The 12,587-nt window shown below is 45.3% G+C and overlaps 1 protein-coding gene across 1 annotated transcript in view; it reads right to left on the bottom strand.

Moving 5' to 3' along the window:
* Positions 1–12,216, bottom strand: part of LOC116353477 (uncharacterized protein DDB_G0271670-like) — a 157,394-nt gene extending 145,178 nt beyond the window's left edge. The window contains exons 1-2 of the mRNA XM_031789257.1: positions 12,123–12,216; positions 11,020–11,311 (exon numbers count right to left, since the gene is read on the bottom strand). Coding sequence (XP_031645117.1) covers positions 11,020–11,311; positions 12,123–12,216 — 386 coding nt within the window. The remainder of the gene's footprint in view (positions 1–11,019; positions 11,312–12,122) is intronic.
* Positions 12,217–12,587: the final 371 nt, after the last annotated feature.

Here is a 12,587-nt window from a genome sequence, read left to right as displayed (position 1 = left end):
TGAAATTAGTATGACTGGGGGTAGGGAGAAAGATGGGGGAATAAGGGGGGGGTTTTCTCAGCTCTTTATGCATACTAACAGATAGAAGCCCCACAGCTGTATACATTATCAATGCTCCTGTGTGGAATAATGCAGTTCTTCACCATATAATTAGGAATTAGAATACTAGAACGGCGATGAAACTTCTTATGATGGTCAAAAGGTCAGCCATGTTGGTCAGGGTGATGGTCAACCTTGGTTTGCCAGTGTTATGATAAGATATTGTATAAAATAATGCATTTGAAGAATTTATCTGCACTGTATGTTTGTTAGCTAGCTAGCCAAATTAACTGCCAATATGTCAACATTCCATTCAAACAATGCAGTAAATCCACAGCAGTACACTGTCTGAAATCAGTTGAGGATAGGATTTAGACAAGTACTGATATTGCATCATATAATAGCACTTATAACAAAACAAAAAAATTGACATTTATGGTCAGTTTACTGTACATATATATTTTAGAGGCTATTTATACAGAAAATGTGTATAAAACCCATATAAAATGTACTTATATGACAATATTTATTGTTGGCAATAATACTTACAATTTCTGATATATCATATTCCTTATTTTTCTTTTTCTGCATAAGTAAAATCAGAATTATGCCTCTACTGCCATTAATTCCAATTAGACTGGGTTGGATTTCTCCCTGACCAACATGGCTGCCATTTTGACACAATTCCGGGAACTTTTAGGGATGATGACATAGCCCTTCTAGTAATTTACTGGGATCTCTATGTTATTCACTATTTATACAACAGGTGAGTCTAATCATGAATGGTGACTGGTTAAAACGGCATTCCAGCCAGTGTCTATTCCACAAGTAACCACTTGTTCCATCTGACTGCTCAGTCCACTGTCTCATTAGCCCAGCCAGACAATTTATAAACTTCATCTCCACTGTAAAAGTTAGCTAGACATTATCTGACATTTATTTTAGACTAACATGTCATTTTCAATGAAGAGATTTGTATTAACCTTGCTGTCTGTCTCGCCGACATTTGCAACATTGTTTCAATATTCAAATTAGATCTCCAGCTGTCCCATAGTGATTAACATGTCGGGAATCGGGAAGAGACAGACAGACAGACAGACACCGTTTCTCAGCCAGTCGAAATCATGAATCTGCTGGCACAATTTTTATGGATATACTGTATATACAAAGAAATGTAAATTGAAAAAAGGTCAAACGAAATGAAGTGCAGCTAGTTTGCAGTCTTTCCAGCATCAGTTTGAAGTGATTGTGTTAGCTGTGTTGTTAGTTAGCTCCTCTGAACAACAGTTTCTTGATGAGTGAACACATTTTTTATGTCAGGCGAAATCGCGCCTCATTAGCTCATTGATATGGATGCATCCAAATAAATGTCACTAGAAAACAGCTTAAACAAACGCAAATGCACTATTATGCACTGTTATTCTGGCTGAACTTCTTGAATTGACTGTAGCCAAAGTTAGCCATAGTTGGCTAGCTAGCAAGCAAGAGATAAGAACTTCGACAGCCAGTATAGCAATGGAACACTTAGAACGAAAGACCGAGTTGCTTCCATACAGTAAATACAGAACAAAAAGACTGAATGACTGGGTCACTTCTCTGGCAACCGAACCGATAGAATGAACTACCAGACGGCTTGGGTAGCAACCCTAGATTTGTGTAGGAACTATGTCTTGTGGAAGGATGAAATAGTATAAATAAAATAAATTAGGTTTAGGAAAAAATTTGGAAAATATAACAATCATCATTTGAATATGTTGGTAAACCTTTGTAAATAAGTGATAATGTCTTTGAAGCCGGTGTTTGGAGGATACAGTTGCACGGTTTGCCAGCCCTCAACTTCGTCTCAGGCCTAACAACACCCTTGTCAATATATCCTCCAAAAACCGGCTTCTCGGACATTATTACTTAAGTACAGTATTCACCTTCTACAGTCAAGTGTTTAAAGTGCTTAAAGTCTGTGTGTGTGTGTGTGTGTGTGTGTGTGTGTGTGTGTGTGTGTGTGTGGTGTGTGTGTGTGTGTGTGTGTGTGTGTGTGTGTGTGTGTGTGTGTGTGTGTGTGTGTGTGTGTGTGTGTGTGTGTGTGAGAGAGAGAGAGATAAGCCCCAATGGCAACAAGGACACCGAATCGCAGTCAATTAAATGCTATGCCCCAAAGCTAGCAGCGGGCTCCACCACAGAACCTTGGCCAATTAGGAGAGCTAAGCGGTGCTAAGCAGTGCAGCTCTGAGAGGTTACAACTCATTACTTGTCAATCATGTCTGTCTCATACATCCCTATGTCAGGAAGAAGGAAGGGGATAAGAGAGAGAAGTGGTGGGAGCAAAGGGGAAGAGGAATGGAGAGAGAACGCAAGAGCAAGGTAAACAAAAAAGAAGAGGAGAGAGTGGGATTAAAAGAGAAAGAGAGAGAGAGAGAGAGAGAGAGAGAGAGAGAGAGAGAGATAGAGACAGAGACAGAGAGAATGAGAGAGAACGAGAGAGAGAGAGAGAGAGAGAGATAGAGACAGAGACAGAGAGAATGAGAGAGAACGAGCGAGAGAGAGAGACAGAGACAGAGAGAATGAGAGAGAACAAGCGAGAGAGAGAGAGAGAGAGAGAGAGAGAGAGAGAGAGAGAGAGAGAGAACGAGAGACAGAGACAGAGAGAGAGAGAGAACGAGAGACAGAGACAGAGAGAGAGAGAGAACGAGAGACAGAGAGAGAGAGAATGAGAGAGAACGAGAGACAGAGACAGAGAGAATGAGAGAGAGTGAGCGAGAGAGAGAGAGAAAGAGAGAGAACGAGAGAGAGCGAGAGACAGAGACAGAGAGAATGAGAGAGAACGAGAGACAGAGACAGAGAGAATGAGAGAGAGCGAGCGAGAGAGAGAGAGAAAGAGAGAGAACGAGAGAGAGCGAGAGACAGAGACAGAGAGAATGAGAGAGAACCAGAGACAGAGACAGAGAGAATGAGCGAGAGCGAGAGAGAGAGAGAAAGAGAGAGAACGAGAGAGAGCGAGAGACAGAGACAGAGAGAATGAGAGAGAACGAGAGACAGAGACAGAGAGAATGAGAGAGAGCGAGCGAGAGAGAGAGAGAAAGAGAGAGAACAAGAGAGAGCGAGAGACAGAGACAGAGAGAATGAGAGAGAACGAGAGACAGAGACAGAGAGAATGAGAGAGAACGAGCGAGAGAGAGAGAGAGAGAGAGAAAGAGAGAGAACGAGAGAGAGCGAGAGACAGAGACAGAGAGAATGAGAGAGAACGAGAGACAGAGACAGAGACAGAGACAGAGACAGAGAGAATGAGAGAGAACGAGCGAGAGAGAGAGAAAGAGAGAGAGCGAGAGACAGAGACAGAGAGAATGAGAGAGAACGAGAGACAGAGACAGAGAGAATGAGAGAGAGCGAGCGAGAGAGAGAGAGAAAGAGAGAGAACGAGAGAGAGCGAGAGACAGAGACAGAGAGAATGAGAGAGAACGAGAGACAGAGAGAATGAGAGAACGAGCGAGAGAGAGAGAGAAAGAGAGAGAACGAGAGAGAGCGAGAGACAGAGACAGAGAGAATGAGAGAGAACAAGAGACAGAGAACGAGCGAGAGAGAGAGAGAAAGAGAGAGAGAGAATGAGAGAGAACGAGAGAAAGAGAGAGAGAGAATGAGAGAGAACGAGAGACAGAGACAGAGAGAATGAGAGAGAACGAGAGACAGAGACAGAGAGAATGAGAGAGAACGAGAGAGAGCGAGAGACAGAGACACAGAGAGAGAGAGAACGAGAGACAGAGACAGAGAGAGAGAGAGAACGAGAGACAGAGACAGAGAGAGAGAGAGAACGAGAGACAGAGACAGAGAGAGAGAGAGAACGAGAGACAGAGAGACAGAGAGAGAGAGAATGAGAGAGAACGAGAGACAGAGACAGAGAGAATGAGAGAGAGCGAGCGAGAGAGAGAGAGAGAGAGAGAGAGAGAGAGAGAGAGAGAGAGAGAGAACGAGAGACAGAGACAGAGAGAGAGAGAGAACGAGAGACAGAGACAGAGAGAGAGAGAGAACGAGAGACAGAGACAGAGAGAATGAGAGAGAGCGAGCGAGAGAGAGAGAGAAAGAGAGAGAACGAGAGACAGAGACAGAGAGAACGAGAGAGAGCGAGAGACAGAGACAGAGAGAATGAGAGAGAACGAGAGACAGAGACAGAGAGAATGAGCGAGAGCGAGCGAGAGAGAGAGAGAAAGAGAGAGACAGAGACAGAGAGAATGAGAGAGAACGAGAGACAGAGACAGAGAGAACGAGAGAGAGCGAGAGACAGAGACAGAGAGAATGAGAGAGAACGAGAGACAGAGACAGAGAGAATGAGCGAGAGCGAGCGAGAGAGAGAGAGAAAGAGAGAGACAGAGACAGAGCGAGAGACAGAGACAGAGAGAATGAGAGAGAACGAGCGAGAGAGAGAGAGAATGAGAGAGAACGAGAGACAGAGACAGAGCGAGAGACAGAGACAGAGAGAATGAGAGAGAACGAGCGAGAGAGAGAGAGAGAGAGATAGAGACAGAGACATGTAACTCCCCTCAGCCCAGAGTCAAACCCAAAACCCAGCATTGACTGACTGAGAAAACAGCATACCTCACTCACATCCCTCACAAACACATTTGTTTTACTATCCCTGTGTGGACCCAAAAATGTATTCCCATTCAAAATCATATTTTCTCTAACCCCTAAACCTAAACCTAACCCTAACCTTAACCTTAACCATAACCATAACCATAACCTTAACCTTAACCTTAACCTTAACCTTAACCATAACCATAACCTTAACCTTAACCTTAACCCTTAACCTTTAACCCTTAACCCTAAAACTAAGCCTAACCCTAACTCCTAACTCTAACCCTAAACCTAACCCCTGACCCTACCTGTAACCCTAAACCTAACCCCCTAAGCCTAAAATAGCCTTTTTGCTTGTGGGGACTGGCGAAATGTCCCCACTTGTCCGAATTTGCCTTGTTCTACTATCCTTTTGAGGACTTCTGGTGCCCACAAGGATAGTAAACCCAAACCACACACACGCATCTCGAACACACACACACACACAAACATACACACAAACACATGCCTCACACACAGACATCCCAAACCAACTCTGCTTTCTGTCAGCAGACCGAGGAGAGACGCCTGTTTTTATGACACACAGGGCCCCTGAAAATAACACACAGCACAATAACATACTAGAGGGGCCCACCATTAGAAAGTCATCTGTGGTGAACGGGGAGGATGGGGAAGGAGGAGGGAGGGACGGGTGCGGTGATAAGGCAGTTTCTGGGAACCCGCGACTCCGGTCAACCCTCTCATATGGGCCTCACTGATGACCCAGACACAGCCTGGGAAAAGAGACAGAAACCAGAAGGTCTCGGTGCAGATTAAAATGTAAATGAGAAGAAGAAGAAGAAGAAGAAGAAGAAGAAGAAGAAGAAGAAGATCAAGTCATCATGGTAGCAGGGAAATAGTAGAGGATTCCACAATTTATGTCAGTTCCCATGAGATCAGCTAAGAATTAAGTAAGGGGCAGCATTAAGTGCAGTTCCCTGCATAAATCTTAGATAGGAAATCAGGGCACATATTTGGTCTTATGAAGCAAAATTTGAAATTGTGTTTTTTACATTGGATAAAAGTAGAGAATCTGAGCTAGAACATGGTATATCATACACCACACTTGAGGAACAATAGGAAAATAATTCTGCTTTGAAAGTTGATCATCTTGTAAAATCACTTTTGAGAAAATGTCCCTTGAATATTTTGGTACATATACTGGAGAGCTCTTCTTTGTCTACACCCATTCAGAATTGTTCACACCCTCTTAAACTGTGTGTTCCTAAATTTAATCTGGAGTGCCAGAGTGTTTTCTGGGCGTTCGCAAACTCAGAGCGTTGTCAGATTGCCCGTTCGTAAATTCAGAGCATTTCGCTCTCGAAGCATTCCGAGATCACACTGGACGCTCTGGCAGAGGAGTAGGGTTGATTTGAGCGTTCTGACCTAAAAACAGCAGTCAAGCACACAAGCTAACTGGCTAACGTTAGCTAACTTGCTAGCTACTTCCAGACACAAATGAGAGAACAGCTCACTCTCACCATTTTACTTGCCCTAGCAGAGCTGGTTAGGCTGTTTATATATTTTTCAAAAAACACATTTTGATTTTTTACGTTTATGTTCAAATGGCTCTCCTCTGAAGTAGTGACGCACGACATACGCCTAGTTTCCTGAAACAAGTCAAAATTATCATACATATTCCAAGCTCCCATTGAGGCAATAAAGGACAGTCCCATTTTAATCAATCGGGCTTGTCCTGACCAGCTGTACCTGATAAGAAACTGTGTTACCTTGTTTGGACTGTGGATCAAGGGCCAGATCCTCTATTTCCACCCATTTACTAAAATAATCTCTGAACATTTCAAATATGTTTCAAAGACCCCTCAATTATGTTTGTAACTCAGCAGCCTTACCCTGCTCTGCTCTGACATGCTCCCCTGTCTGACTGGATAGTGCAGACAGACACACACACATGCTCTCTCTTTCTCTCTCGCACACACACACACATTCACACAACCCCTCACGTTTGACTGGGCACTGGGCTAAGGGGGTATGAGGCTAGCAGCTCAATAGGCAGCCAGTGGTGCCAGTATTTGTGTACGTGTCCACAGGAGCTTTGTTCTGGCAACTTTACCTCCAGCTAGGCTTCACCCAGAACAACTGGAGAGCTAGCAGGCTAGAGAGACACACACAGCAGCAACAAGCCATACTGTACATACAAACAAGAACACCAGTTTCACTCACAGTCAAGTGTTAAGAGTTTCTGTGTGTGTGTGTGTGTGTGTGTGTGTGTGTGTGTGTGTGTGTGTGTGTGTGTGTGTGTGTGTGTGTGTGTGTGTGTGTGTGTGTGTGTGTGTCACTAGTTCATTAACGGGTCATTAGCAACTAATTAGAGAGTAACATGGTGATAGCATTAGCTATATTACCGTGGCGATATTAGGTTCCAACTTCTGCTGCAGCCTCCGTTGCCATGACACTAATTAGCTCCTCCCACATCTCCAATGCATTCTTCCAGGCTGAACCAGACACAGGCCGTCAAACAGCAATGGATGGATGACCAGAACGTTCGACCCTCTTGTTGGAGTCAGCTGGCCCAGAACATAGAGGTCTCTCTGGGGTGAGAACGCAGGTCACTGCAGGGCAGGCTGGGTGGCTGTGTTTGTTGTAGTTGCCCTGTGATCAGGATGGGTGAGGGAGGGGGGGATACATACTGAATAGCAGCTGCTGCCTCTGATTGAACTCTGGCTCTTGTCTCTGATGTGCTCTTATACTGTTAATTAGAATCACACCAGCTAGCATGACCTTGGAGACGTGCATGAGAGGAGCCGTTGTGATTTGGAATTTGCCTTCCAGACCAGAGAGCTCTAGCTTTTGGTTTAACATCACTTTAGTAATTCCATGGTTCAACTAATCTCACATTTGTAAACTCTCTTTTCCTAGTGCATTTCACTAATTTCCCACTGTCTCCCTCTTTTTTCTGTTCTCCACGGAGAGGGGAGGAGTGGAGTTGAGTCTGGCTCGAGGGTGATCTCCTCTCCTCTCTTTTGAGAACACTACTAAAAGACTGGCTAAGTTAGCTAAACACAGATACCACCCCATCTCTTTGTCTCACTCTCTGTCCCTCTCTCTCTTACTTGATTCCCTCATCAACAAACCCTGATAGACACACACACACGCATGCACACACATGCACCCTTACACCATGCTCAGTGGCACCGAGTCACTCAATGAGCCAGTGTAGTCGCTGCTTAACCGACAGCTGAAGAAGTGTGTGTGTGTGTGTGTTTGTGTGCGTGTGTGTGTATGTGTGTGTGTGTGTGTGTGTGTGTGTGTGTGTGTGTGTGTGTGTGTGTGTGTGTGTGTGTGTGTGTGTGTGTGTGTGTGTGTGTGTGTGTGTGTGTGTGTGTGTGTGTGTGTGTGTGTGTGTGTGTGCATGCGTATGTGTGTTGATCATGGCTAGTCTGTTTGCTTGTCTATGAGTAGCAATGTGCATGCCCCGCCCACCTGAGGATCTGTCTTTATCAGCGGAAATGTTTGTAATCTGTCAAACACACCCTGGTAATGGCTGAAATGGGCTCAATGGAATACATTGTCTTTCTGTTGCATCTATAAGAACACTCCATATGGGATTTAACGCATCATCTAGACACTTACATCACAAGAAAGAGAAGTAAGATAACTTTATTTTGATGGGTGTTCATTTTTGTGGACTTTAAAAAAGTTATCATTTAATACAGTTGAAATGTTTACAAATTAGATGCATTGAAATTAGAGCAACTTCCGAAAATGAACACTATTGTGATATTATGTCTGATCTCACAAACAATGTAAAGTATTATAGATAGGTGTAATCTAGAGCCAAGCCTGTTGATATTTAATCTGAGGGTATCCTGCCATTGAAACACTTGTTGAATTATCCAACAGAACGTGACAACAACAGTAATTAGGGCTTGTAAGTAAGCATTTCATGGTAAGGTTTACACCTGTTGTATTTGGCGCATGTGACAAATACAATTTGATTTTGATGTGATTTGATTACTGAGGTAGTCTAGACAGCGCAGGTGTGTGCAGGTAGCATAGACAGAGCATGTTTTAGGTGGCTGCAGCCCTTCTCCACACCTTTAAGGTCATCTTTTCAAATGTGCAAATACATCCAATGTATTTATGCAAATGAGGCACATATAATTTTCTTTATTTTACCACAAAATATTTGTACAAAAACATACCTGATACCATTAGAACAAGTATATATGACTGCATTCTAAGAAAACAAAAGTGAAATTTGACAATAAATTGAAAACATGAATTCCCACCAAAATCCCTGATCTTCAATATTTGTCCGTGCCAGTAAATTATCTTATGTGCTCTAATTCAGTCACTATCTGATGTATAATTTTTTTTACAAGTTTGGAGTATCCTCATCTATTGTCCAACTGTTGCATTTCTTTTAAAAAAATGACCATTTAACAATTTTGATGACCTTTGCAAGTCATTAGCAGCATTAGGCCCTTTCATCCTCTTAGTTGCCACGGTGCGAAACAAACCCTCTTAGGACCCCCTTCACGTCACCCCTGCCTTCGTGCCATCCCTCCATCCTTCCACAGAGCCTTCCAGCTTCACTTAAAGACCTGCCAGCAGAGGAGGGTGAGAGGAAGTGAGGAGGAGGGAGGCAAGGCGAGTGCTGAGGGGCAAAGCATGCCGAGCACAGATAAGTGTATCTGCTGACACAGACACACACACACACACACACACACACACACACACATATATATATATATAAGGGAATGCATCCTTCCCAATCGTACAGGAGCACCGCCACTCCCCTACCAGCACCTTGTCAGAGTTGCGAGGTGAGACGACAATTAAGGAGGTGTGTAAATTAAGCTGTAGTGAAGCTATTATCTAGGGGAGCATGTAAGGACACTTACTGATGTGCATTCCAAATGGAACCCTATTTCCTATATAGGGCACTACTTGAAGGCTCTTGTCAAAAGTAGTGCAGTATGAAGAGAATAGCGTACCATTTAGGACACAGAATGGATCACCAAAGCCATGCTAGCCTGGGCCACTGACTCATAACCTCTGGATGGAATCTACTCTAACACACAGTCTATGGACCCGAGGACTTATAGGTTATCTCATAGAGGAAGGCTATGATTTAGAGACAGATATGGTATCATATTCAGTGAGTCTATGTTATCTGCCAGATACTCAGTCAAATTAAAACAGGAGCGTAAAACTACTTATTGTAAAAAGGAACTTAATTTATAAGAGGTTTTACAGATAGGTGTTGTATTGTCCTTTTCTTGCCTTCTACTAGGAATACTTGAGTTTGATCCTAGGGAAGCACGAATAACTCCCTAATCAGCTACTACTGACTCACTAATGAACTAGTAACACACACAACTGTAGTTAGTCAGGCTCTGGTCTTGATTACTGTCCGGTAAAATGGTCAAATGCAGCAAAGAAAGACCTAGAAAAGCTGCGGCTGTTTCAAAAAAGAGCAGCACGCTTTGCCCTTTACTGCAAATACAGAACTAACATCAACAACTTGCATGCCAGACTTTCCTGGTTGAGGGTTGACGAGAGATTAACTGCTTCTCTTCTAGTTTTTATAAGACATTTTACTGTGCTGAAAATTCCAGATTGTCTGTATAATCAAATAACATTCAGCTCAGACACCCAGTCATACCCCACAAGACATGTCGCCACAGTAAGTCCAAAACAAATTCAAGACAACACAGAGTATTATGCAGAGCCATGATCACATGGAACTCCCATCTCCAACTAAACAGCAAAATTACCTTAAAAAACGGATTAAAACATATCCCATAGAATCGCGGGACTGTGAGGTGACACACATAAACACATGAACACACAGACACACTCTAAAACACACACAATTGTTTTGTTGTTTTGTTTGTATATTGTTGTATTTGTAGCGGGGTACGTAATTGGCGGCAGAGAAGTCAGGCACAGTAGAGCAGAACTGGGTAATAACCGGAGATTTATGAAGCAAAACCAACGGCATCCAGAACAACAAGATAAATGGGCACAAAAATAACCCGTCGGTCGCTCACGGGGAACGTGCACAAGCACTACAATAAACAATCCCACACAAAGACATGGGGGAACAGAGGGTTAAATACACAACAAGTAAATGAGGGAATTACGTGGAAAAACAAGCCAAAACAAATAGAAAATGAAAAGTAGATCGACGATGGCTCGAAGCCCGGCGACGCCGACCGCCGCCTGAACAAGGAGAGGACCCGACTTCAGCGGAAGTCGTGACAGTACCCCCCCACTTGACGCCGGCCTCTGGGACGACCTGGAGGGCAAGGCGCAGGGCGATCCGGACGGAGATGGTGGAACTCCTGCAGCATTGAAGGGTCCAACACGTCCTCCTCCGGAACCCAGCACCTCTCCTCCGCACCGTACCCCTCCCACTCCACAAGGTACAGAAGGCCCCTCGCCCGACACCTCGCATCCAGTATAGAGCGAACGGAATACGCCGGGGGCCCCACAAACCGAAGCGGGTCCAGCTTCTGGCAGGGCAGCGGAGGGGCAGGTTCCGGGTCGAGAGCCAGACCCGCCTCACTGCGGTGACGGTCTTCGCTGGCTTTCTGGCGCATCACGGCGCGCTGGAGGTGAACATGGGCGGCGTCCCATGTCTCCTCCGCGCGCCTGAACCAGTCATCCACCGCAGAACCGGTTGGTACCCCTGTACTCACTGGAAGGGAGAGAGGTTAGTGAAGGAGTGGCGTAGCGAGTTCTGAGCCATCTCGGCCCAAGGCACAAACACTGCCCACTCCCCCGGCCGATCCTGGCAATATGACCGCAGAAACCTGCCAACATCCTGGTTCACTCTCTCCACCTGCCCATTACTCTCAGGATGAAACCTAGAGGTAAGGCTGATTGACCCTCAAAGTGAACTGGGGACCTCAATCAGACACTATATCCTCAGGCACCCCGTAGTGCCGGAAGACGTACGTTAACAAGACCTCCGCAGTCTCTAGGGCCATAGGGAGACTGGGCATAGGGAGGAGACGGCAGGACTTAGAGAACAGATCCACAACGAGCAGGATCGTGGTGTTTCCCTGTGAGTGGGGGGGGGGGGATCAGTAAGAAAATCCACCGACGGGTGTGATCAAGGCCGCTGTGGAACAGGTAAGGGGTGTAGCTTCCCTCTGGGCAGGTGCCTAGGAGTCTTACACTGAGTGCAAACCAAGCAGGAGGAAACATAAACCCTCACGTCCTTGGCCAAGGTAGGCCACCAGTACTTCCCAACCAAACAGCGCACCGTCCGACCGATCCCAGGATGAGAGGAGGAGGGTGACGTGTGGGCCCAATAGATCAACAGGTCATGGACAGCCTGCGCACCAGGGACACATGCTCTGAGCATGTAGCGGAGTCAATATACACCACTACACCCTGCCCGTGCAGGTCCTTGAACATCTTGTCTACAAAGGCTTGGAAGACTGATGGAGCATTCATCAACCCGTACGGCATGACGAGATACTAATAATGCCCTGAGGTCATACTGAATGCCGTCTTCCACTCGTCTCCGTCCCGGATATGCACCAGGTTGTAAGCACTACTGAGATCTAGTTTGTTGAAGAAGCACGCCCCGCGCATTGACTCAATCGCCGTGGCGATAAGAGGTAGAGGGTAACTGTACCTCGCCGTGATCTGAGTTAGGCCTCGGTAGTCAATACACGGGCAAAGACCTCCCTCCTTCTTCACAAAAAAGAAACTTGAGGACGCGGGTGATTGTGGAGGACCAAATGTACCCCTGACGCAGGGATTCGGAGACATATGTTTCCATAGCCGCCGTCTCCGCCTGTGAGAGGGGATACACGTGACTCCTGGGAAGTGCAGCGTCTACCAGGAGATTTATCGCACAATCGCCCCATCGATGGGGTGGTAATTGAGTCGCCTTATTTTTGGAGAAGGCGAGAGCCAAATCGGCATATTCAGAGGGAATATGCATGGTGGAGACCTGGTCT

This window comes from Oncorhynchus kisutch, linkage group LG14, assembly GCF_002021735.2.
Source record: "Oncorhynchus kisutch isolate 150728-3 linkage group LG14, Okis_V2, whole genome shotgun sequence".
In the NCBI taxonomy this organism is placed as follows: Eukaryota; Metazoa; Chordata; class Actinopteri; order Salmoniformes; family Salmonidae; genus Oncorhynchus; species Oncorhynchus kisutch.
This window is presented reverse-complemented; position numbering and strand designations above follow the sequence as displayed.